Source organism: Corvus kubaryi, unplaced genomic scaffold (genome assembly GCF_017639235.1).
Source record: "Corvus kubaryi isolate FWS band 111438036 unplaced genomic scaffold, C.kubaryi_AGA036_p1.0 37334, whole genome shotgun sequence".
Taxonomy (NCBI): Eukaryota; Metazoa; Chordata; class Aves; order Passeriformes; family Corvidae; genus Corvus; species Corvus kubaryi.
The window spans coordinates 5,069,070-5,094,623 of record NW_024581108.1 but is presented as its reverse complement, the minus strand read 5'-3'; the positions used below and the strand labels follow the sequence as shown (position 1 = coordinate 5,094,623).

Genomic DNA, 25,554 nt, shown 5'->3' with positions numbered 1-25,554 from the left:
TCAGAATCAGTATTTGTCAATAAGAGCTTGATTTCTAGGTAACTTATGAAATTATCTAGATGGTGAAAACTGTTTTTGAACCCTGTGGGTGCTACATATGGACAAAGAAGTATTTGGTTTCCTCTCAGAGACTGAAAAAGAAAATAAGAAATTGTAGCTGCCTGTTTAAATATTATTTTGCTCAACACCATCCAAGTTGTAATTTTCACGTCAGGCTTAGTTTCTGTAATACTAAAAAGCAAGGCTCGTTGGTTGTACTGTGGTGCTGACTCCCTGTCCTAAAGAAAGAGAGGTCCTCTGAGTAAAATAATGCCCTGTTCAGAGCTCAGGTGCTGGACAGAGTGTGGCATTCGGAGTGACTGTTTGCCTTTTGCTTCCCTGGTGCAGGATGGAGGCTTCCTGCCTGGAGCTGGCTCTGGAAGGCGAGCGCCTGTGCAAGGCAGGAGATTGCCGGGCTGGAGTGTCTTTCTTTGAAGCAGCTGTTCAGGTTGGAACTGAAGATTTACGAACCCTGAGTGCTATTTACAGCCAGCTGGGCAATGCCTATTTCTACCTGCATGAATATGCAAAGGCTTTGGAATACCATCACCACGATTTAACTCTTGCAAGGTAATTGTTCTCCATGTCATCCATTCTATGGATATGAGCAGCTGACTGTTCATTTTCCTGCCAAACCCTGCTGTTAACACTGGCCAATGAGTCAACATGGTGGTGGCAGAGGGCTGGGGGGCCTGGCAGGTCAGGTCGCCTGGCTGCCCTCTAACCTGGCAGCTAATGCTTGGTCTAGCACCATAATCCTAGAACTGATTGAGGCCTCACCAGGTTTCTGGATGATTAAGTGGCTGCTTTAAATCCACCCTTTCTTTACCCTTCCGTGTTTCTAAAACTTAGTGTTCCTAATTCTCCAGATTGTTAAGCTGCTCTCTTGTTTACTAGACAGAACTCCTTAATGTTTATCTGTGTAAAACTCATAATGTAATACTGTGAAATTAAAACCCCATCCATTTCATATGCTATTCATGTATCTGACTTCTACTGATTTGTATAGATCCAATAAAAGACACAGGCATATAATGTACTTAACTGCAATTTATGCATAAATCTGTTCTTCTCCCTGCCTTAACATGTGCTACTGCTGTGATGTTGTGGGCATTTGTGTTGTTGTGCTGTCCCCCAGGTATGACAGTCTGAGTGGTTCAATGGCAGTGTCTTGCCTTAGTCTCATTTAGAATATAGAAATGAAGTAGTGCCTTGAGCTACAGAGGAGACTGTAACTCTTAAACCTTACAGTAAAGCATTTCGTTAAGTAAAAGGAGATAGTCAAGTAAAATGCAAATGCAGTTAAACTTCTAATGCTGTCTTTCTACATCATCTTTAAGAATTTTCTCTCTATTCTCTTCCTAAAAGATGTGAATTAAAAAAAAAATGTTTAGCAGATGAGCCAATACCAGGAATACCAGCAGCTGGCCAAACAGCACCAACAGAATGAGATGTCTGTATCCACAGATTGAACAATGTTTATGCATGCAGTTCAGATATAAAATGAACTGAACACATACACATTTACATGGTTGTAGTCTCTTTCCATAAATTCATGTAATTCTCTACCATACATTGACCAGCTGCTTGGTTTAAATCATACACTGTTTTCTGGGTACTTCATTTCTGCAATTTTAGGACAATTGGAGATCTACTGGGAGAAGCTAAAGCTAGTGGGAATTTGGGCAACACCTTAAAGGTACTTGGGAATTTTGAAGAAGCTATTGTTTGCTGTCAAAGACATCTGGATATTTCCAGAGAGCTTAATGATAAGGTAAGAATTATACCGGAATCTGGATGTAAAGTGCTAAAACACATGCCTGAACCCTGTTGTACTTGTAAAGGAGTTGTGCACCTTTCAGAGGGAAATAGTGAATACTCTATTATTTCTTCTAGGCAGTAAGAATCTGTTAGTTGGAATACAGTTGTTTGTACCTGGAAGACTATAGATCCAGGTTAAATATTATCCTATTTTCTGCTGGGTTTGTTTGTTTTTATTTAATTTTTAATGGTAATTGACCTCAGGAATGTATCTTGCTCTTCAGAAAGAAGTAATATGCAAAACAATTGGATTGAGGGATACGACTGGGTATGCGATAACATGTTCAGAATGGGCAGAGTGTGTGTTGACAAGTAATTAAGGAACTTTTTTCCTATCTGTGGATTGTACAAATAGTTGCTATGACAGAAGTCTTTGAAGCATGAAATTTTAATGCCTTCTTTAACTTCTGGTTCAGGTTGGAGAAGCAAGAGCACTGTATAATCTGGGAAATGTATATCATTCTAAAGGGAAAAATGTAGCTAATGCTGGGACTCATGATCCAGGGGAACTTCCAGATGATGTGAAAAATGCTTTACAAAAAGCTGCAAATTATTATGAGTAAGTAGTAGCTTTAAATGTTGGGGGCTGGGAGGATATGATCATGTAGCTCCTTAGAATATGGGAGATTTGCAGGGCCCTGAGCTAAACTATGGAATGCTTCTTTGCAGAACTGAGGTACCTGTCAAGTTGGTCTTTCCAACAGGACAGTGCACTGGTTTTTTTTATCATGCTCTCCCATGTAGTTAAAACCAGCAGAATTCTTCAGGCTGAGACAACTTGTTATACCTGTGTGTGTAACTAGAGGGGAGCACACTGGCTTGAATAAGAATGCAGTGGAGTTTGGTATCTGAGAGGAAATATTTCCTACTCAGATTCATGGTTATATGAAGGCCATTAAAACAGGCCAAAGTAGAATACTTCTACCTTTTCCTTTATATAAGAATTTTTAAAATTATTATTTAAATGACTGTGAGAAAAAACCCAAACCTTTTAAAAGTTGCTATTCTCCTCCTCACTTTCCCCCAAAACAGGGAAAACCTGACAATAGTAACAGAGCTGGGTGACAGAGCAGCACAAGGGCGTGCCTTTGGAAATCTGGGAAACACACACTATCTTCTGGGCAACTTCAGGAGTGCAGTTTTAGCCCATGAACAGGTACAACAATGTGCTAGTAGTGAATTCTGTTCTAGCAGAATATCAGGTTGCTTCTGACCTTTAGTACATGTATTGTGTTGGATCTTGTTGCAAGCTTTTTAATGAAGGTTTTAAATCTTAATGGCACAACTTCAAGTTTTGCTGTTCTTATCAAGCATTGTTGACCTAAAGAATGCATTTTTTTCATGCATTTCTGCATGCAAATGTATGTTACAAAGTATAAAGTGGAGTAAATAATGCAGTTATTTCACATTTTTAAGCGTCTCCTAATTGCAAAGGAATTTGGTGATAGATCAGCAGAAAGAAGAGCATACAGCAACCTTGGAAATGCCTACATATTCCTGGGGGAATTTGAAACTGCTGCTGAATACTACAGGTGAGTGACTGCTGATAAACACAATTTATACCTCTTGCACAGTTTAATTCTGTTGTGCCTGGTACTGTAGCTTACTGTGGAACAGCCATCTCTTCAATATACACTTCAGAAAAAACTCTGTTTAGCTAAGAAATTTTTCCTTTGTTGTTTAACTATTCTAGCTCTTTTAAGGGAGGGGAAGCATTAATGCTTTTTATTTTTTTAACTCTTGTTACTTTAAATAGATTCTTTGCAGTACTGTAGACAGAACATCTTCCCACTGCTAGGCATTTATTCCCTTTATTCTAGAAGCAGGCATTACTGTCTCAGCTCTTAGTGAGTTCTGGAATGATGTGAGTAGCTCTCCTACCCTGAGATGGGTGGCTGCCTCAGGTGTGCTCATCAGCTGAGAGAGGTGGTGCACAGCAACATAAATTTACATCTTTAGTCTGTATTTTCAAGCCAGACTTCTTGATTTCTGCACCACTAAGCAGTTGCTGCTGTACTTGGGAAAGTAAAAGCTTGGCAAAGGTACAATATAGGTGTTATCAGCATCTTACTGGGTTTTCAGAGCACACCTGTTCTTAGGGAGAAAACCCTCAGTACTGAGCTTATAGATCCCTCTTAGCACTCCAATTCTTCTTGCCCAACTGGGCTGGGCTGGCTTGGTGGATATAGGCCTATCCTGCCATGCTGATGGGGAAGTAGGTATTGTAACACTGGTATTAAATGGTGCATCCTGCCAGGGAAACTCCTACAAATTTATTAATGAAGCAATAAATTAAAAGACGCTATTTGAGGTATCAGGCTGCTCGCTAATAAAGTAGGTGGAAGTAGGTTGCAGTGGAGGGGAGTGGAAGACTTTGTAAGTCTGGAAGTGTAAGAGTTTTATGTAAGATAGATAAATTAGGGCACCAGGCTGGCAAAACATCAGCTAATCCATTACTAAATTGTGTTACTGATTTTTGGGTGTGCACTTCGAAACCTTCTCCTTGCAGTGGTTTCTGAGGTGAGTGACCTCTCTTCCAGGAGGACGCTGCAGCTGGCGCGGCAGCTGAAGGACAGAGCTGTGGAAGCTCAGGCCTGCTACAGCCTGGGGAACACCTATACTCTGCTCCAGGACTATGAGAAAGCAATTGATTATCATTTGAAACACCTTGTGATTGCTCAGGAACTACATGACAAGTAAGCCCTAAGAGATTGTTTAATGTATGTGTGACACTCCTGTTGCCTTCAACTCTACTGTCATTGTTCCCTATGTGACAGCTGCGTTAATGTGAATTCCCTCAATGCTGGGCTTTGGTTTTCATATGGAAAACAAAAATTACGCATGATGGTATTTCAGCTAATGAGTCTTGAGATGAAAGACAAATTGATGAATGACTGTTTCTACATCACCTCCTGTCAGCACATCTGTGTAAATTAAGGAAAGGAAAAGCAGATCTTTCTTTCATGACTTCATTATAATAAATCACCTTACTGTCATAAGAATCTGTCTCCTACTTGTCCACAAGCTAATAATCAAGGAAGAGATGGGGGAAGGAGAATAACGCAGCATCAAGCAATGTTTATATTACAATCCTGATTTCTGAGGCCTTTTTCATAATATCAGGTGCAACCAAAATTTTTTACATTTAAATGTACATCTTCCTAAGTCAGTAAGAATACGGAGGACTAATAAAGCATGCAAACTGAGGAAAAGCAAAGTAGGTTATACAATGTTCCATGGTTACAAAACTCATTTGTTTGCTGTGAGCTTAAAAATTAAAATTTTGATTAAATTTGTTTATATTTATTTATAACCAGATCACACTCCTTTAAATACAGTATTGAATGTGTTGGTGTTGGAATGGCCTCTGATGATTGCCTTTGGTTTTTTTTGGCCCAGCAAATTACTGTGGCAGTGCTGTGAAAACCTGACCTCTGGTGTTCAGCAGGTAGAGGTGTAACTGGAAATGTGTGTTGTTTCAGAATTGGGGAGGGAAGAGCGTGCTGGAGTTTAGGGAATGCATACACTGCTCTGGGAAATCACGACCAAGCCATCCATTTTGCAGAAAGGCACCTGGAGATTTCGAGAGAGGTATGATTTTCATACTCCCGCTATGTTGGCTGTTGGTTTTTGCTCTCACTCACAAGGAGGTTTTACAGAGGTATGTCCATGCATCGGATTTTGAGCAACAGAATGCATTTTGAATGGTTTCAGAGACGTTGATTCCACATTGTTTCAGCCACCCTCTCACTGCAGTTAGCTCCTTAGTTCTAGCGTCACCACTCACACTGTTGTCATGGACTCTAAGTTAGTAACCTAGCAGAGATTATTTCAGGCTTTGTTATGTTACCTGTTAGTTGTTACTTCTTCAAAAAGATGTTCTCAGTCTTCAACCAGGAAAACTTTTTCAGCCTTTTCCTCTCAGAAATCTAGGGGACAAGAACTGCTCTACACTTACACATGTGAGTATTCACTAAGGTAACATAACTGCTTATTTGATTTGCTTGAAGGTAGGAGACAGAACTGGAGAACTCACTGCCAGACTTAATCTCTCAGATCTTCAAATGGTTCTTGGATTAAGCTACAGCACGAACAACTCCATGATGGCAGAAAGCCACATGGTGGAAAACAGTTTGAATGGTATGTGCCTCTTTCTGCAGTACTTTCCCACCAGAGAACTTCAAAAAGAATCTCTTGTTTGAGTTCTTTACTGCCCATGGTTGAGTATGCAAATTTGCATACTCACCAGCTAAAAAAGGTTCTTGTGCTATTGGACCCCTTCAGCACCTCCTTTTCTGGAGGATTTATATTGAGAATCACAGATTAGTGCGTAGTTTCTTCATGTGTTCTAATTGTGTCTGTGTCTTGGACCTTGGACCTTAGATGAGTACAGCCACAGCTTTGCAAGTGACACCATAAATTTTAATAATGAAAAGATGAATTTGTCTCTTGAAGGTGGCAGACCAAGAGGACGCCGTTACAGTATGGAAAACATGGAACTTATGAAATTAACACCAGAAAAGGTTGGCACTTTGCTTTTCTGTTCTGCTGCTGAGATTGCAGCAAAACATTTCTGAGGGTGTGCTGATGTGCCATTTGCCTCTCCTTTTAATTTAGTTGATCTTAGGAGTTCCAAAACAGCAGGTCTAACAATACTAACAAATAATACTTTTGTCATTAGGTAACAGTCAGTGTGTGACAGATAATGGTTGTAGTGGCTTGTGGGAAGCTTGCTTTATTCCCTGCATGAATGAGAAGGAATGGGGTTCTGTAATGTGCATCAAAGGAATTCTTTCATCTCTTTATAGAAATGGTTTGAGGTTGCAGCATGGAAGTAATTCAGAGTAAAATTCCTAAGCTCTAGCTCAGTGCTTCTGAACACTTCTTCTTTGGTTACAGTCATTTTATAGGCACTTAAAATACACGTTGTGTTTTTCACTTTGAGATTTTAACCAACTTGCAAACCATCAGAAGCTTCAACATCCATCTTGAGTAAGGATGCTATTTCAGAAATGCTGCAGCTGAGTCACAGACAGGCAAAGCAACTTCCCCCAAAGCTGAGAGAAATCTCTTGGAGATGGGAGTTCCTGGTTAAAATCCTTGTGCCAGTCTATGAGAGATTTCCTTCAAATTCTGCCTTTCAGCAGTGGGCTGGCAGTTCTGCATAAATGACTCCACTGGCAGACTGAATTTGGTATTTTTCCCTCCACACTGGGATATCTAATTCCAGTCTCTTCAGGTGAGGCAAAGCCTGTTAATCAAACAGGCAATAAAATCTCAAAGCATGTGGACAGTCAGTGCAGCTGAGGTTGGCACTGGTGCTCAAAAGCCTCTTTGGGTACTGCTTTAGCAAGACTCCGTGTTTAGTCTAGGGCAAGGTGTCTGCAGGGAACCTTCTAAGCTTTTGGCCACTATCAGCTGGGTTTTTCTTACTCTCTGAATCTTTTTATCTGGGAGCACTTTTAAAATATGTATCCTCTAACAGTCTGTGCCCTGAATACACTGAAATGTGTCCTGTAGATTTTTGGCATTAATCTACTGTTGCAGTCTAGTGCTTATGAAGCGTTTTCTTCAAGGTACTTGTTGAGTAGATTCTGCAAATTCCTTCCATAAATGTCTGGTGTGTAGAACATCCCCTGACCTGAGCATTGGGGTTTGACTGTACAGGATGGCATCTTCTCAAAGTCTATATGCTGGTGTTCAGTAAAGCCTTGAAAAGGAAATCCACTGGTCGGCAGTGTTGCTGGAAGATTTGTGACTCTGTTCATGATTTCTGATGTTGAATCAGGAAAAAAAGGGTTTGCTTTTATTGAGTTACAAGAGTCTGTCAGTTGTGGATAATTCTGTTTATTTTAGAGGAAGTTTTAGGAAAAATCTGTCAGGTTGATAAAGCTATCCATTCTGTTGTTTAGTGAAAGGAAATGGTTAGTCCTGTTCATTCTTGTGCTGCCATTTGTCTCCCTCTTTTTTTCAATCTTTATTGGGAAGTTTGTGTACATCAGGGATGGCTGGTTGAGTAGCTGCATTTGTGTAAGGGTTTGTTTTGCTCTAACACTTTGTAATATGGAGTGGAGGTTTTTTTGTGTTTTTCTTTCCAGTTTTGAAAATGCCAGGTGGGAAATGCCAGCTGTGCCTGCAGTTCAGAACTTAAATTAACTGCCTTTCCTGCACTGCAGTCAGCAAGGACAATTTCAGTGTGTTTAATTAAAACCACTATTTGATCATGTTTTAATCCATCAGGTGTTACACCACAGTTCAGTTTGCAGACTGACCAGTAACAGCACTAACCTGCTTCTGCTAACAGCAGCTCAGGAATTGTAACCACATCCTCATGGCTGCATGAACAAATTTAATGTAAAGCTGCCTCATTTTGGGAAGCAAAAGCAGCAGCAAGTAAGAGGTAACAGTACTGGTAAAATAAAATCAGAAGGCTCAATTTCCTGACTCTTGTTTTCTTAGGTTCCGAACTGGAATAGTGAGATTCTTGCTAAACAGAAACCACTGGTTGCCAAAACTTCAGCAAAACTTCATTTTGTAAATCGACTGAAAGGCAAGAAGTACAAAAAAGGCACCACCTCCAAAGTTTTGCAGGATGCCAGTAATTCTATTGATCATCGAGTTCCAAACTCTCAGAGGGTAGGTGTGGTGAGCTGTGGAGATCGTGGCCTTTACTAATCTTTGTGTGATTAGAATTGTGGAAAACATCTTCTGCAGCTGTCCTGGTCAGTTTAACTTGATTTAAATTGTGGCTCTAAACCGATGCAGAATCGGCCACTCTACAGCTCTCTCAGGGATGGTGCCAGCTTTAAGATTTTCCTACTAGTGCAACATTTTATTCCTGGTGGATGTTTTTAAGTTAGACCTCAGCTTGCACATAAATTTTATTTCTAAGTCTCTTCTAGACCACACTTCTCCAAACTTAACAAAATCTTGTTTTTCTGATTCAGGCAGTGAGAGATATTTTGGACATACTTTTTAGGTTATTATGCTCTTGAGAGAAGTCAGTTCAACATAAAAAAACTGAGTCATTTTGTCATAGACCTGAGGAGACAATGACAACTATTCATTGCTGCTCTTGTTTCTTTTTCCTCTCATGGGCATTTGGGGTTTTGTTGGATTAATGGCTGCAGAGGAGTAACTGCAATTGTACCATGATCAGAGCACTGTTTCTTTCCATTTCAGAGAATGAAACATTTCTAATGTATTTTACTCTCCAAAATGCTGCCCTATCATTAGCATCTCCTCCTATGATATCTGGCTATAGAAGCTGTTGACTAAAAAAATTCATTTAATAAATTTCAGATACACAAATATCAAACATATCACTGGACTAAAACTCTGCTGCAGTTGTCCCAGCTGTAGGTACTCTTAAGTTCAAATACCCCTAAATCTTCTCCTTTTCAGAAAAGCAGTCGGGAGACAATGGCAGATGAAGGCTTTTTTGATCTGCTGAGTCGGTTCCAGAGTAACAGGATGGATGATCAGAGGTGCTGCTTCCAGGAGAAGAACAGACTCTCAGCTGCTTCAGTGGCAACATCCTCTACTCCACCTAAAACAATGATAAAACGTAATTTTTTAAAAGTAAAATCTATATTTGACTTGAGTTTTTGCCAAATACTATTTTCAAAATGTATTTGCATGCAAGACTCACTACAGCAATGGATGTACCCCTAGGCTAACTTGTTTTGTCTGTCCTGCCCAGCCTTTTCCACGTCCGTGGTGTCCCCGCACACGGATGAGTTCCTGGACCTGCTGGCGAGCTCGCAGAGCCGCCGGCTCGATGACCAGCGCGCCAGCTTCAGCGAGCTGCCCGGGCTGCGGCTCCGGCAGCACAGCAGCCAGGCCGTGCTGGGCCACCTCATGGCCAGCAACAACAGGGAACTGGATGATGACTTCTTTGATATATTGATTAAATGCCAGGTAAGTGCTTAACAACAAATTCCTCAGCTTCTGTCTCTGGGGACTTCATTTGTGCCTCCTGCTACTGAGTTCCTGCAAGTAAACCACTTAGTTTATCATGTGCTTTGAGATACACATTGATCTGGCAGATAAGGAGGAACATAAGAGAACAAAAGATTAGGGCTGGGGGTTTTTTTTAAGTTTTGGGACAATTCTTCTTTGTTGGTTTGTCTGTTTGTTTAATTATCCGTTGTCTAGTAAGTGTAATTTTGGTATTTATACCATGGTAACTATTAAAAGTAAGAAATGATTAAAAAGTGAAGGAAAACAAGTGAGGCTATTACAAGGAGTGTAAAATGGTTTTAAGTGTTTAGATTTGGCACACTAAGGAGGGCACCTGATAAACCAGCAAGCCTAATTTATCAGCTGAAAGAATTCAGTATCCAGGTTTTGGTGGTAATAGTGGTCATCATTCCCATGAGGTTAAGTTTAACTGATAACAGCTTATAGCAACATACAAATGAGGTGACTGATGGTCAATAGAACACGGTGCGTATACCAGTTAGACCAAAAAGAAGTTAACTAAAAAGACGTGCTGGTTTATCTGATGGGTTGATAAGCATCCCAAAATACAAAATTCAGATGCTGAGTTCTCCAGAGGTCAGTCAGTATGGTGGCCTGGGTGAGAAAGCAGCACCTGGAATTGAACCTTCACTGATGGTGACAGTGTTCATCAACCTGATGGAATACCATGTTCTGTTGTAGCAGCTTGTCTGTTTCCTTCTGTGAGTCAAGCAAAGAATCTAGAAATATTCTGTCTCATTTAGGAATGGAAAAATATTTAATCCCCTCTAATCAGAACAGATGCTCCTGCTTTAAACAAGCACAGAAGGATGGCTGTCTTTTGAGCCTTTTTGTCTCAAGGGTGCCTGTCCCAGGTCCATCCACCACTGAAAGCTGTGCTTTTCCTCCTGTGGCCACAGTGCCATCCAGCAGCAGCCTGTTCCTGTAGAGAACACCCCTTCCCTGCTGTGCCTGTGGCAGCCCCAGCCTGCAGAAGCTGGCAAGGAGGGTGGCTGTGTGAAAGGAGCACAGCCCCCAGTCCAGCAGGGTTTGCAGGCAAGGGGCCTTCCCAAACCTCACACCACTGTGGCCATTTCTTAGTACCCATGTAAGGAAAGGAAGCCGACCATCCTTTCTGTTGTTTTGAGACTAGAAAGACCCTGTACTAATGCTAAAATTCTTCTTCTAGACAAAGGACACTTAAATCTCATTTTGCACTATTTTAAAGAACTGATCTGGGGGGTTATTTTCAGATACATGTGGACAAGTCTGTCAGAGGAACCATTTTATCTACACTTGGACTCAATTTCATTTGGCATGTTTAACTTCAAACAAAACTTAAAAATTAAATCTACTAGCTTTAAACCTGAAAACAAAAGCTTTTAGTAGCTTTTTCACTTAATATTGTTCATTTACTATGTATGTTCCTGTACATATGCAGTTTTTACTGCTTGGTCTGTCTGTAGGGTTCTAGACTGGATGATCAGAGATGTGCTCCTCCAGGAGCTGCCAAAGGCCCCACTGTGCCAGATGAGGATTTTTTCAGCCTGATTTTACGCTCGCAAGGGAAGAGAATGGATGAACAGAGAGTCCACTTACCCTCGGCTATAAAGGGACCCAATTCCAGCTGAAGCCCCCCAGAGGCACGTACTATACAGCAGCATCCAGGGATCATTTTGGTTTGCTGGAAAAGCACACTTGCCTTTTTTAAGATGACTACAGTTAGTAACTTTGTCTCCTTTCTCCTGGTTTTTCACAGAAATAGCAGCAGCATCACACTCCTGAGCAGTAGTTCTAGAGTTGTCCCTGCTCCTGCAGGTGGCAGCTGCTTTAAGAGCAATGTCTGAGGTACTGGGTCTCCCTCTTGTTTCTAGTCTATCAGAATTATGATGATTTTTTTTCTCTGTCAATTCTCTCATTGCTCAAGTGGATTCTACCACTGTCTCAATCTAGTATAAGACCTGAATTTTTATGTTCTTTTTAAAGAAAACTTGATTTTTCCCCCCCCCCCGGATTGGTACCTCCTGAAAAAAGGTCCTGTTTTCTTTTATACTTTTTTAAAAAAATAATTAAAAAAAAAAAAAGGAGAAATAGCTTCAGTATTTAGTCTCTTTGCAGAAACAGAGTTTGGAAGAAACAACCATTTCTATAAAAAAATTAAACCCTAGTTTTCATTCTGTTTAATAAAGAATAGATTTTTGAAACATGATGGGTTTTTTGGTAGTATTTAGTTAACTGTTTCCCACATTAATTCAGAACAGTTTTGCAATCAGCAGAAGGTTTCAAGGGGTACTTACTTTCAAGAGACAGCTGCTCATGCTGCTCTACAGCTTGTGTGGTACCTGCCCATGCACCAGGAATCACAGGGGTGGTGGGCACTGGGCACCAACTCACACAGGCCCGGGGCAGTTCCTGCAGCACCTCAATTTCCAGTGTCACACACAGCTGCTGCCTGCTGTACCTGACCTCAATTCCTCTCCTGCTCTGGCGAAGGACAGGCTGTGCTGGGAGAGTTCTGGGGACCAACCACTGGAATGTCCCCAGGGTAGTTCCTGGTCCTTGCCCTAAACACCACTGCTACAACCTCAGGTTCTCACTCTCTGCAAATCATGACACCAGGAGGAAAAGCCGTAGGCTGTCCTACAACCCAGCTGACAAGAAGCAAACTGATTTTAAAGAACATAAACCTAAAGACAGACCTGAGACATATGAGCTAGGAATTAGTATTATGGGAATTACTCAAAACTTACTACACAAACCTTATTTCCAACAAGCAGCAACACTCCATGAGCCTGGGGTTTTTTGGCCACTTAAAGGCATATCATCTTACTTAACACCTTTATTTCAGATTCCAGACACGGTACATCTACTCACTCTCCCAGATTTTACAACCTCACCTTCCAGCTTGCTGTTGTTCTCTCTTCTACACTTGAGAATAAGAGCAGAATTAGCAAGCATGTGACAAGTAAAGATTAGAGAAAACTTACGAAAAGCTTGGGTCTTCCTTAGTCTCTTTCCTGGGAGTCATGTAGAACAATGTTTTTCTTCTCTTCAGATGGTTCCATAGCAGAACTTTTCCCTTCTAGGTTTCTATTAGGGTCACCATTTTCTCCAGTCTCTCCCTTGGCTTTATCTGTCTCCTGTTTTTGCTGCTCAAGTGCAGGTTCTTCATTCAAGTTTTCAGCTTTGAGATTTCCAAGTCTATGCACTTCAGATTCAGTGTACAATCTGTTCTGCAAAAAAATCATAACAATCTATTAATTAAGCAGTCTAAAGTGACAGCATCTATTGTTTCAAGTGCATCCCAGCTCAGGGGGCAGAGCTCATCCAAAGCAAGACAAGGATATTTTTTCCTGGGGAAACAGAACCTGTAAATAATGTAGAGTATAAATGTGGTTTGAATTTTCTATAGTTAACAGGAACGTCAGCACTGCTTTTTACCTTCTTCTGTGGGTTATCATGATTGCCCAGGCTGACCCAAGTACTGATCTCTCAAAACTGAAGTTGTGTTTAAAGAGTTTTAATTCAGTAGTTTCCTGACACAGTTAGCCATTGCAAGGTATTTTTCCAGAAGAAACACATCCAAGACACCTCTATCAAACTGTTCTTAGGGGAATATGTACTTCCTTAATTCCTCTCTCTCCCACATCTGGGTTAAGCTTCTTGTTTAAATGTGTTCTAGCACGTGCCATTGCAATCTGTTCAGTTTAATGCCACCTCCCAGAGCACCAGGAGTCACAGCAGGTGCTGGTCTGTGGGACTCTGGTCCCTGGGGGACTCTGGTACCTGTGCATCCGGCTTGTCGCTGGTGTGCGCCGTGTCCGGGCTCCTGCTGCCATTGCCCGGTCTCGCCGTGGGGAGAGGCCTTGTGGAGGCATCCCCTCTGTCCTGGTGGCCTCTGGGGACAGAAGGATGCTTCTGCAAATAATACTCATCTGCTGGCCTCCCTTCGTACTGCCCGAAGGCTATTTGCTCCTGCTGACTCGCAGGCAGAGGAAGACTTTTCTTCTGAGAAGACGTTAAATATCTTAATGCAGACACTGATGATCCTGCACCATAGCAAAAAGCCTGGGGGAGAGGAAAAAAAACCAAATTGAGCAAAACACCAAATATCTGCAGCCTATGGTTTTCACACAGATTTCAGTGTCACATATCTGAAAGACTCTGGAAGAAAAGCTCAGGTGAAGAAAACAGCTCCAATTCCAGCATGCTGCAGTCTGACCATGCTGCAGGAACTGCCAGGCTGGATGCAGTTCCTTCTTGGTGCTACATTAAAGATGTTTAAGGCTCTAACTCAATGCTTTTGTGTACAAAATGCCAACTAGATGCCTCACTGTGTAAATGACTCAAAGAAGAAATGGGAACTAAGGTGCAATAAACTGTCAGAGAGTCTAAGATTTTAAGCAGTTCAATGCTATTATATCCCACTTGGGGAGTGGGAGAAGAATATGGTTTGAATACAAAACTTGGCTATTTTAATTCCTAGACCAATTGTAGTACGAAGTCTTTGTCAAGAAAAAATTCCCTTGTAGAAGTAATTTCATTTGTACTAGGAAATCTGTTCAGCTGTACAAGTAAGTAAGTAATATAATAGATAATACTTAAATATAAATACATTTAATATATAAAAAATAAAATGGAGCTTTTAAATATAAGAGAAATGTATACAAACCAGGACAGCCAGAGCCATCATAATGAGCACTGGAACCTGCAGAATTAATGGTATCTCCTTCATAAGTGCCTTGATGAACTCACCAATACCTTGTCCTACGTGCTTCAAAGGCTCAGTTACAAAGTTGGTGAAAGTTATTGCCAAGGCCTAGAAAAATACAAACAACAAACCAGTGTTGGCACACAAACAACAAACATGAACAGTCGCATTGGGCTTGGCATACCTTTGTTGGTGGAACCAGCAAAATAGGATTTACAAGCAGAGTTTCATAGTACTTCTGACAGGGATCGTTCTGAAACGTCCATGTACTTCTAAGCCATTCTGAAGTCAAAGCAGAGACATATTTTTACTACTTAAAAATACATTTTGTGACACAGCAGTAATACAGAAAGTAGCATTTCAGTTACAGATGGAAGAGAACTCTTCTAGATATGGTTCAGAACTGAGATTTATTTTTACACATCTGAGATTAGCTTGGCAGTACAGTTTATCCAGTCATGGGGATGCAGGAAGGAGAGGGAAGGCTGGAAAGAAAGAGGAGAACCTGAAGTTTTGCCATGTATAATCAAGAAAGCTCTTTAGGTGAGCTTAGTACCCCAGAAGCCTCAGGGAAAAAAAGTCACATCTGTGGAAACTATGAACTTGCACACTGTGTTCACAGCTACTGACACAGCATCATTCTGTGTTATTGCTCATCTGCCAGTCTGCAGGAGATTGAAATTGTCTATTTTGCTTGCTAGATTCAAGGGTCTATTTTAGTTACAAGCAGAAAGTCTTCTTAAGGGAATTTTTACATTATAAACAAGTGATGTATTACATCAGTGTTTCTGTAGTTTGGTTTTACTGCAGTCAGAACATAAATCATTAACATTTATCACAAACAGATCAGAGTCAAGAAATTACAAAGGGAAGACCATAACAAGCACTCTGTAAGAGCTGCCACCCTTCATCTACTTGCTATAGCACTGGATAGAAAGAACAGCTAATAAAAAAATCAGCTTTCTCTGTAAAATACTAACACTTGAGTAAACAATTACAGATCCAATTCCTGAAATCCATTGTATTCACAGGCCTGATACATGAAAAAAAAAAAATCCTTGTCCTGAACTCTGCCTGTCTGTCTTCAGTAAATGGCACTGAATGGTACTGGGGATGGTGGCTGGGGAAACATGGGGAAGTTAGACATAACACCATGACATGCTCCAAGTACAGTGCTGTCATCAGCTCTCCTCCCAAGGCCTAGAAGACAAAGTTCTATGGGATGGAAAAAGGGTAAAATCACATAATCATGTACTGTAGAAAAATTCCCTGTACTACTAATGAAGAAATCTGAATATTCTGGGATACTGTGAATTGATATTTTGTGATTTTAACTACTACTGCAAAGTACCAACACAAGTACTCACCGATAAGACTTCCCCGCCAGTCCAGCTTCTCCTCACAGACATTATCAAACTGCCCCATCTTGGCAATCTCTGCCTGGTGCTGAGCAAAAGCCAGCTGCAGGAACAGCAGGGATGGGAAACACAGTGAGCAGGCTGCAGCCACGAGTGCTGCTCCTCAGCTATCTGTGTTTGCTCTCAGCAGGCCTGGGGTGGTTCCCCATGTAAATGAGAATTTCCCCACTGTCCCCCTGTAATGGCAATTCCCCATGTAATATGTATTTAGAAAAGTCTCCTTCTTTAGAAAAGTGGCATTCCACTCCTGTGCCAGAGCCATCCCACTCCAGCACTCTGCTATCCCTGGGTTTGACAAGCTGCAGCTCAATCCTGATGATAAGATGTGAGGGGCAGATTTTGTGGTGGGGCTATGATCTGGTAGCTTAAATTCCTCCTCAATAAAACTGATCCTATTGTACCATCAGCCACTTCATCACCATTAATGAAGCGTTTATCTGGTCTATCGCATCAAACACACTTTCTGCCAGGGAATTTTAAGAAAAAGCCTCCTCATAATGTATTTCTGTGTAACTTTTCTACCAAGCTGCTTTAGTTAGAGGTCACATCTGCCTTGCCCACGTGGTGAAATCAGAGTTCTAGTGCTCTCTGAATTCTGTGCACCTCTACAGCAGGATAAAGTTGTCAGGGTTTCTTTTGTTCTTTAAGCCTAACACACCCATAAACATGTAAAATAAAATGTTTATCCATTTATTCTGCAGTTAATTAAGAGCTTTATGTAAACTAACCAAAGGAACTAAGTAACCTTAACTCCATCATAACTGTAAAGTTTTAAGCCAAAAAGCCATTAGGATTACAGAACTTACCTTATACAAGTAAAGCCAATTCCATGCAAAACTGATGAAAAAGCTTATTAATAAAACACGTTTTAGCTGAACAAACCAAAGAATACGTGTCCAGAGTTCTGTAGCTATTACAATTACAATGCACACTAAGCACAAGAGTAGCTGAAAAAGAAAAGAGGAAAAAAATTATGACCCACATTTGGAATTTTCCAAGCTTACTGACAGGACACATGAAGAAACTTCCAACTTTTGTTTTTACTAGTGTCATGTACACAGAATAGCTGAGAAGTGTTTCCTCAGTTCCACAGCCCATCTGTACAAGACAGAACAGTTTTGAGGCAGTACTAGTATTCATTCCTATCACAGCCTTACATTGCAATTGCTCACTTGCTTCTTGTGATCTTTAGTTATTTCTTCCTTAGGATGTTTGTTACATTAGTGACCCCACTTCTAAATTATCAAATTGCTGTCAGTCAGTGCTTGAGCAGTTTGTGCCTGCCATGAACCACAGAACAACTGCTGCCAACTCCTGCACTTTGGTTAAGAGACAAAGTTACAGTTTGGGTACCAGCAGCAAGACTTCAGAGAAGCACTTCAGTGTCTTTCCACCTGAGGACCCCTATCAGAGGTTACTGACAGCTTGCTTTTGTCATCTGGCTTCCAGGGACCCCTCAGATCTAGACAGGCTACATGCAAGATTATGTCAGCATAAAACAGCGTATTTTGAATTGTAAAGATTTATTCAGAAAGCTTCAGCTTATTAGAGATCCTCAGTTTAGCACTTTATAATTCCCAGTCATCCTTTCCTCTCCAACACTACACAATTTTTTCCACAAAATTTGCAGAAGCCTCTGACCTATAGGAGTTCAAATATATACTTGGCTCAATATAAATACATTCCAACTCTTGCAGAAACCAACAGATTCAACATCTACATGAACAAGAGACAAACCTGGAAAATCTATAATGCATGAGGTGTCAGCTCTAATGATAAGAAAGTGCTAGAGCATAATGAGTGGCAACACAGATATAAAAGACAAGAAAAAAAAGCACACCAGAAAAAAACCCCAAACCAAAGCTACAGTAAGAGCAGATGACCACACAAATAAAAAACTTGAATTCCTTCTTAAAGCAAATACATCCTTCAGCAACCATAAAGGAAAAGTGACTTACTGAAAGTATGATGGAAAGGACTGCTTTATGTGTGGAGTTAAGATGGTAATATTAATTGACTAGCCTTGCACAGAGAAACCGAAGAAAACAGCAATTAAAACCAACAATCAACCTTCATTCTCTTACCAAAAACAAATTATATAGATCAATTCCAAAAGCATCTTCAAATCTCCACTTCCAAGCTTGATCATCATGGTGTTTAAAATTTATCAAAATATCACTCAGTGCCTCATCCAGGGCACCTGGCTGCCAGGCTTCCTCATTGACAAACCTAAGGATCTCCACATACGTCTGTCTTGTAAGAATGATCTCAGCATCGTAATGGACGTAGCCCACGCTTTCCTCAGGCTGAATTCAAAGCAAAGCAAAACAATGGTTAAAAGCTGCTTATTTGGAAATAGAAGTGCATCCCTAGGCAAAAACCTATCATATTCATTCTGTACCAGCACCCTTCAGAAGCAGACTGCAGGATGAAAACATGGGACAGGGGGCACACTATGATCCTATAACATTTTTGTTCATCTAAACTACATGAAACACAAATCAATTGGTTTGTAATCCTTAAATTCTACAGCAAAAACCCTAAAAAATAAAGTGAATTATCTCACCTGTCACTAAAATTTCAGAACCAGTGCTCATTAACAAGTAATAATTACATATGCACTACATGTGCTTCAGTCATGACTGGATAATACAGATATAAGCTATTAAATACTAAAATAAGTTTTACATTGCTAAATATGTTCCTTATTTAACAGTAATTTTACTTATTACTAAAAATCAATTCTACCTCTTAATAGAAAAAATCTCCAAAGACAATAAAGTGCCCAGCCAAAAGCTAAAGCATCATGCAGCCACTCACTTCCTCCAATATCCCTCCTGCTGGGAAGAAGAATCAGAAAAAAGGTGAACCTCATGAGCTGAGACAAGAACAGTTTAATAATTGAAACAAAATAAAATGTGATGGTAATAATACTATAGTCATGAAAAAGAGAGAAAGAAGGAAGTAAAACCCAGAGGAACAAGTGATGCACAATACAACTGCTCCCTTAGCTGACCCCTTAGCCCAGCCTGTCCTCCAGCAGCAATCAGCCCCTCCCAGTCAACTCCCCCAGTTCATCCTGAGCACAACAGCCATGGTTTGCAACATCCCTGTGGCCAGCTCAGCTCAGCTGTCCTGGCCATGCTCCCCCACAACTCTTCCTGCACCTCCTCACTGGCACAAGGCTCTGAGAAGTCCTTGACTTAGAGAAAGCACCACTGAAGAAACAACTGAAACACCAGTGTGTTATCAACAGTGCTCTCACACTGAATCCAAAACACAGCACTGCATCAGCTACAGGAAGAAATTTCATTCTGTCCCAGCTGAAACCACTGCATAAAGAAAGTAATAAGGTGATTCTTACATGGAAACTCTAACAAGCTACTATTGCTTGATAGTTAGAATCACAGAATGGTCTGGGTTGGAAGGGACCTTAAAGATCATCTAGTTCCAATCCCCCACCATGGTCAGGGACACCTCCCACTAGACCACACTGTTCAAAGCCCCATCCAGCCTGGCCTTGAATGCTTCCAGGGATGGGGCATCCACAACTTCTCCGGACAACTTCTTCCAGTGCCTCACCACTTTCACAGCAAAGAATTTCTTCCCAATATCTAATCTAAACCTCCTCTCTTTCAGTTTAAAGCCATTCCCTCTTGTCCTAGCACTGCATACCCTTGTAAAAAGTCCCTCTTATAAGGTCCCCTTTAGATACTCAAAGGGTCTCTAAGGTCCTCTCCAGAGCCTTCTCCAGGCTGAACAGCCCCAGCTCTCTCAGCCTGTTTTTGTAGGAGAGGTGCTCCAGACCTCTGAGAATCTTTGTGGCCTCCTCTGGAGTTGGTCCAACAGGTCCATATTCTTCTCTACACTGCAGACCCCAGGGCTGGACACACCAGAGCGGAGCAGAGGGGCAAAATCCCCTCCCTGCTCTGCTGCCCACACTGCTCTGGATGCAGCCCAGGGTGCTTTGGTTTTCTGGGCTGCAAGCTCACATTGCCAGGTTCACCAGCACTCCCAAGTCTTTCTCCCCAGGGACAGTCTCAATCCATTCTCCACCTAAGCCTATACTTGTGCCTGGGATTGCCCCAACACATGTACAGAACCTTGCATTTGGTCTCACTGAACTTCATGAGGTTTGCATGGACTCACCTCTCACGTCTGTCAGGGTCCCTCTGGATGGCATCCCTTCCTTATGAGTATTGCCCTCAGCCAGGTTTAATTCTATCTGGGCTTTAGCTTTCCTAACCTGATCCCTGTCGCTGCTTGGACAATTTCTCTGTACTCCTCCCATGCTACCTTGTCCTCACTTCTACCCTCTGCAGGTTAACATGGTAGAGCTACAATACAGGCCTTAAAAATCTGCAACAACCCAAATCTAGCTCCTTCCAGTTTCCAACCATTAACATGAGCAGAACAAGGAGCTTCTATAGCTGCATCCCAGCAACAGATGTTTGGATACACTGAAACACAGCCTTCCTTTGGATGCTGTACAGATCAAATGGCAACTGTGTCTCCTCAGCAGTACTGGATGCACATACTTGTATCATCTTGTCCTTTGCCAATCAGTTCCCTTCATTTCATTTAAAGTACACCAGCATAATTAATCAATGCTTGGTAACTGGAGCTACATGAAGCAGTAATATGAATTCATTCTAATTAAGTATTTTTTAAATGACTATTCAAATACTTACAAGGCCAAGTTTTCCAGCTTCATTTAAAATCTTATTCAAGTATCGCTTAAAAATATAAAAGCTGCGGCTTTCATGTGATTTGGCAATCCTCTTCTCACATTCTGCAATCTGCAATTGTGAAAAAGACACTTTTACTCACTTTGCTCAAACCAGCTTCTTCATAGGAGCATACCAACATTAAACTCAGGATTAACAGGGGCACTTCTGAACTTCTTTATTTTAGCAATGATCCCATGATTAGTATGCCAGATAAAAAGCGTATGCAGTTGCTGAAGACACTACTTTCCATGGGACTGGCCAGTACTGGAGATTTCACATCTGCTAGGAATATTCAAATCCTGACCTCAGTAAGGCTAGAAACAAATGTGAACATCTGGATCTCCTTGCATTTAAAGTTTGCATCGGGGGGACAAAAAAAAAAGAGAACTGCCAAAGATCCTACGTAGCTGAAACACCACTAAAATGACACACATCCCACTGGGTATCCAAATGGCTGAGGGCAGCGAGTGCCCCAGTGCCCACACAAGCATCCCCACACCCTGGGAGGGGGTCTGAGAGCAGCTCCTCAGAGCTGTACCACTGCACACTGCCATGGTCTCTATGCCCACAACCCACCTCTTAAAATCAAACAGGACTGAACAGCTTGACAGCATGGGATAACATCAGCACCACACCTTTAAACTGTTGACACTGGACAGAAGCCCCTAGCTCCTATTGATTTTGTTACATTATAAAATATGTCAGGAAACAGACCTTTGTAGGCAGAACAACAACTTGAATTAAGCCACTTTCAGTCTCTCCTCTGCACAGAGGCTACCCCTCCATAAAGCATAAATTATGCCAGCGATGCACCTGTTTGATACTATCCAGAAGAGCATCATCAAAAAGCACAAACTATAAAACACTGGAAAATGTCTGAACTAATTTAAAAAAATAAAACACTGGAAATTGTCTGAAGAACAAACCTTGTGTTGCAAGGAATCTATTACCCTGGAACAACTTTGTGAGATTTCAGTACTGACTGTATCCAGAGCCTTATCCTCAGAGTCATGATAGTTTCCCTAAAATTACAGAAGAAAAAAATTTTTAGAATCCAACAAATTGACCAACATGCCCTGCTACACCTCTACAGTCACATCACTTCAGAAAGACCAAAGGAGCTAAAAACTGAGTACAGATCTTTGCTGCTAATACTCTCCCAATGACACTCCAGCTGCCTCTCTGCTGTTATTTTAGGCTCCAGATGGAGAACTGCTTTGAGTTTATCTCAATGCATGCAGAAGGTGAAATCTTGCCTGTCCTCCCCCACCTGCCCTTTCCCCTCCTTTGAGCGCTGGTGATTCACTGAGTGCATCAGATTAGATAATGGCACTGGCTAAAAACTGACTCAGCAGGCAAAGGGGCAGTTTCCAGCCAGGCAAACTCCCAGTCCAGCTGGCCACGCCACCAGCCAGACTGCAAGTAAACACAAACCCCATTTTGGGCTGCCTGCCTTTCTTTGCTCCAGAACACTATGTTTCCTGTTCATTACTCAGACTCAGTTTTGGCAGTGCTGCTTCTACACAACCAGGTGTGCACACTGAGGGAAGTCTCCACGGGGAAGCACAACAGCACATTAATCAGTGAACTTATGCTGAAACAAAGTTTGGTTTTGAAGGCTTGGGCAGCCCACACAGCCTACCCACCTAAAAACTCACTGCAGAGCAGAAAAGAAATCCTGAAAAGATGGATTAAGACAAAGTAGTAATTTTTTTCCTTTACTATGTAGTTCTATTTTTGTGGGAGACAGCAATAAAGCTACTACTTTTTTAATAAAAGCTGAAGCAGTTGGGCTCCAGGCTTAAAGACTCCAAAGCTTGCTGCTGCATCTTAGGGATGCTAATGACTATCAGGTGGACTTGGAGCAGCTGGAGGGTGATGAGGAAAGCTGTGGAGAGCAATAATGCACTCTGCATTTTTTAAGCTTCAGAGAATTATGTTCTGTAGTGTTTAAACAGTATTACTGAAGACCGTAAAACCAAACTTGAAAGGTGAATGAATAATGGCAAGAATCAAGGGTGCCCATACAACCACCCCCAGTTTACAGTGCCACGTGTACACATATGCACTAGATAACCAACATGCATCTCGTGATATTTAGAGTCAGTTCCTCATACAAGGCAACAGAGACAATTCACCTTGTTAAAACTATTTTTTTTCCTACTTCATCTTCTCTTCAATGTTAAGGAATCATTAAAAGTACAGTTTTCCTTCTGAAAACCGAGGCCCAGCATTACAAAACACCACGGACTTTCACAATAGTCTCACATGAGAAATGGGAAACTGGCTCCTACTGCTAGGAAACTGGTTAATTAAAATAAAATATAATAATTAACTTTAACTCCCCCAACTTTTATCAGTTAGGAACCTGATTCTCAAGATATTTAGCACTATACTTGAGAAACTAGGAAGAGCTGCTTAACCCACTCCTTCTCAGAGCAGTAACTTGTGGTGCCACAACCTGCACAAATCAAGCACCACCTATGAAAATACAAAAAGCCTGCTTGATATGACTTGATCTGAGTGCAACAGAAGCTCATCAGGAAAACGTCCTGAGCTAATTACAGTAATATAGATCACAATTTCTTTCCTTGCAATTTTAACCATGGACACACAAGACTTTCCTGTGTATGGATTCAGGTACAACATAATAATCCCTTAAAAACACTGTACTACTATCATTATCTACTATCACCATTTAAGAGCAATCTTCCAAAAGCATGTGGCTGCTTGAGAGAGACACGCACCCTTTCTTCTTCTACCTTGTAAGGTCTTCTCATTGTTCCTGATGCTGCATCATAATTGAGCATATCAGTGGGGTCAATCCATTCATCTTCTTGAACTTTACAGCTCCCTATCAGCATAACTGCACACAATACCAAAGGAAACAGCATCCTGTATCACTGAATATAACAAGAAATTCAGATGTTTAGGTCAGGGTGTAACATGCTGTATGAAAAAAATGAAACAATCTTACATGAAAAAAGTACAAGTGGTGTTTTTTAAAAACTCAGTTCTCCATTAAGCAGGTTTAAATTCACTCCCATATTTTTCCCCAACGAAAATGTTGGCAATAATATGCAACAATTAAACTGTATTATACGAGTGGCTCAATACCCCAGACTTGGTTATCAGCAGGTGTGTAGCACAGAGTTCAGCACTGCTAAATATGATAAACCATGCAGAACTCCATGACGAGCGTATTGTGTTAAGAGTAACACAATTTTTTCTGTCGCATTAAGAAGAAGATTTTGCAGAACATAAACTTCCTCAGATATGAGAGGGGCTGGGGGTGGTTGTGCTTTGATTCTGAGAAATCACCAATTCAGCACTAAAAAAGGAAGCACAGAGCCAGTGCAGCACTGTGAGTCCAGTCACTTTCAATAAGAACTACCACACTCACAGATTCACAAACAGCATGACAGACACACTGTAAGGCTGGTCATGCCCAACAAACTCTCCTGGCCAAACCAGTCTGGAAACCTTCAACAACCCTCAGGTGCAAAATACTGTCATTTGTTGAGCAACAAAAATGCAACTTCTTGCTGGATTGTCAGTGATAAACACACTGTCTGCAGGAGCACGTGAACACAAAAAATATGAGCAATTAACCAGTAACAAATACGTTACAGTGAGAGATGACTAAAAGCACAATCACAAACAGAAGCTGCCCCTCTGAATTCCCTGAGGGATCACTCTGTGTTGGAGCCTTACCCAACAGGCATTCCTATGGGGGAGGAGAGAGGCACAGCCCGCCGACAGTCCCAGGATACAAAGGTGGAGGAGTCTCCTCTGACCTCCGCCCCTCTCAACCTGTATTTATATTGTTTTTTTTGACGGAGGGTAAAAGGTGGAGTTTCAGTTGATGACATTTCATATTGGGTGCAGTTTAAGGGACTTCAGCCATACATATAAAGCATGTACAAGTCTTATTTCATTAGCATACGTTGCGGTGTACGTATGATATGTATTTTCGAGTTAACGGAGAAATGTTCAGGTTTTGGTCACCTTTTGGGTCATTCCTTTGGCTTAGTTCCCCTTGCCTGCACTGTTTTAAAAAGAGCATGGCCACAACACCTCCTGCCGCTCCACCATCCTTTGTTCCCGCTCCGAGCTCCCTCAGAGATCCTGCTCCTAAGGGTGCAGGCAGCTCATCCCTGGAGAACTACTGCCAATGCGAACACTCCTCCTTGCTGAACTTCGGTTTTCAGTATTTTTCCACAAATGGGCCAGCGCGACCGTCATGCAGAACTCTCCCTGGCCAGACTTGCAGGGACATCCCTGCCCTGCCCGGTGCCACGGCCTGGTCCCCTCGGTGCGGCTCCGCCAGGCCCCGGACCCCGCTCTGGCCCGGCCCAGGCCGGCACTGCCGCCCGAGCGCTGCAGGAGCCAACAGGGCCACAGAGAAGCAGCCCCGCCAGCTTCTTCCCCGCCTTCGCCTCCTTCCCGTCGGCACTGACACCGCGCTCCGCCGAGATACGCAGCCCTCAGTCCCTCCCCGCTCCCTCGCCCGGACACCGCGCAGGCCCCGGTCAGCGGCGCCCGCCCCGCCCGCAGCCCCGCTCGCGGTACCTGAAAGGCCGCGGAACTCCCGGTGTGTTCACCCGGTGTGTTCACCCGGCCCGGGGGGACGCTCCGCCCGCCAAGCGCGGCGGAGCAGCGGCCGCGGAAGCGCCGCCCGGCCCTGAGGCGCCGTCTCGCGCTGCGGGCCCCGGCCCGGCCCGGCCCCGCCCAGAGGCAGCAGCAGCAGCAGCAGCAGCACCGCCCCGAGCCCGCCCGGCCCCGCCCAGAGGCAGCAGCAGCAGCAGCAGCAGCACCGCCCCGAGCCCGCCCGGCCCCGCCCAGAGGCAGCAGCAGCAGCGCTGCCCCGAGC

The 25,554-nt window shown here is 42.2% G+C and overlaps 2 protein-coding genes across 10 annotated transcripts in view; one reads left to right on the top strand and one right to left on the bottom strand.

The window, feature by feature from the left end:
* The window catches only part of GPSM2 (G protein signaling modulator 2), a 28,439-nt gene extending 16,408 nt beyond the window's left edge, over positions 1–12,031 (top strand). For 3 of the 6 annotated variants that reach the window (XM_042029955.1, XM_042029960.1, XM_042029956.1), the window contains 13 exons: positions 388–609; positions 1,678–1,813; positions 2,277–2,419; positions 2,893–3,016; positions 3,277–3,392; positions 4,401–4,556; positions 5,343–5,451; positions 5,871–6,000; positions 6,316–6,383; positions 8,320–8,496; positions 9,265–9,427; positions 9,563–9,780; positions 11,289–12,031. In XM_042029955.1, the coding sequence (XP_041885889.1) occupies positions 388–609; positions 1,678–1,813; positions 2,277–2,419; positions 2,893–3,016; positions 3,277–3,392; positions 4,401–4,556; positions 5,343–5,451; positions 5,871–6,000; positions 6,316–6,383; positions 8,320–8,496; positions 9,265–9,427; positions 9,563–9,780; positions 11,289–11,453 (1,927 nt within the window). In that variant the 3' untranslated portion in view covers positions 11,454–12,031. The other 3 variants (XM_042029957.1, XM_042029958.1, XM_042029959.1) reach the window with 3 other exon arrangements.
* CLCC1 (chloride channel CLIC like 1) lies at positions 9,131–25,358 on the bottom strand. 4 transcript variants are annotated; one of them, XR_006016412.1, is made up of 12 exons: positions 25,254–25,358; positions 23,429–23,584; positions 21,608–21,703; positions 20,643–20,750; positions 18,036–18,257; positions 16,758–16,898; positions 15,901–15,994; positions 14,718–14,815; positions 14,495–14,641; positions 13,609–13,890; positions 12,810–13,050; positions 9,131–9,409 (listed from the first exon to the last, which is right to left on the bottom strand). XR_006016412.1 is itself a non-coding variant. In XM_042029961.1 (12 exons), exons 2-11 carry the CDS (start codon positions 23,573–23,575, stop codon positions 12,828–12,830), a joined length of 1,563 nt encoding a protein of 520 aa, XP_041885895.1. In that variant the 5' UTR covers positions 23,576–23,584; positions 25,254–25,358; the 3' UTR covers positions 9,131–9,409; positions 12,810–12,827. The 4 variants fall into 4 exon arrangements, 3 of the variants coding, with proteins under 3 accessions (XP_041885895.1, XP_041885896.1, XP_041885897.1); XM_042029961.1 differs by having other exon boundaries at positions 12,810–13,055; XM_042029962.1 differs by having other exon boundaries at positions 12,810–13,055; positions 23,444–23,584.
* Between the last annotated feature and the right edge of the window lie 196 nt (positions 25,359–25,554).

Coding starts and splice junctions, on each gene's coding strand:
- CLCC1 (XM_042029961.1), bottom strand. CDS start 23,575: ATGCTGTTTCCTTTGGTATTGTGTGCAGTTATGCTGATAGGGAGCTGT. Junction 20,751..21,607: donor TAGATTCCTTGCAACACAAG/GTTTGTTCTTCA, acceptor TCACAATTGCAG/ATTGCAGAATGTGAGAAGAG. Junction 13,056..13,608: donor GCGACAAGCCGGATGCACAG/GTACCAGAGTCC, acceptor ATTTTTTTGCAG/AACAGATTGTACACTGAATC.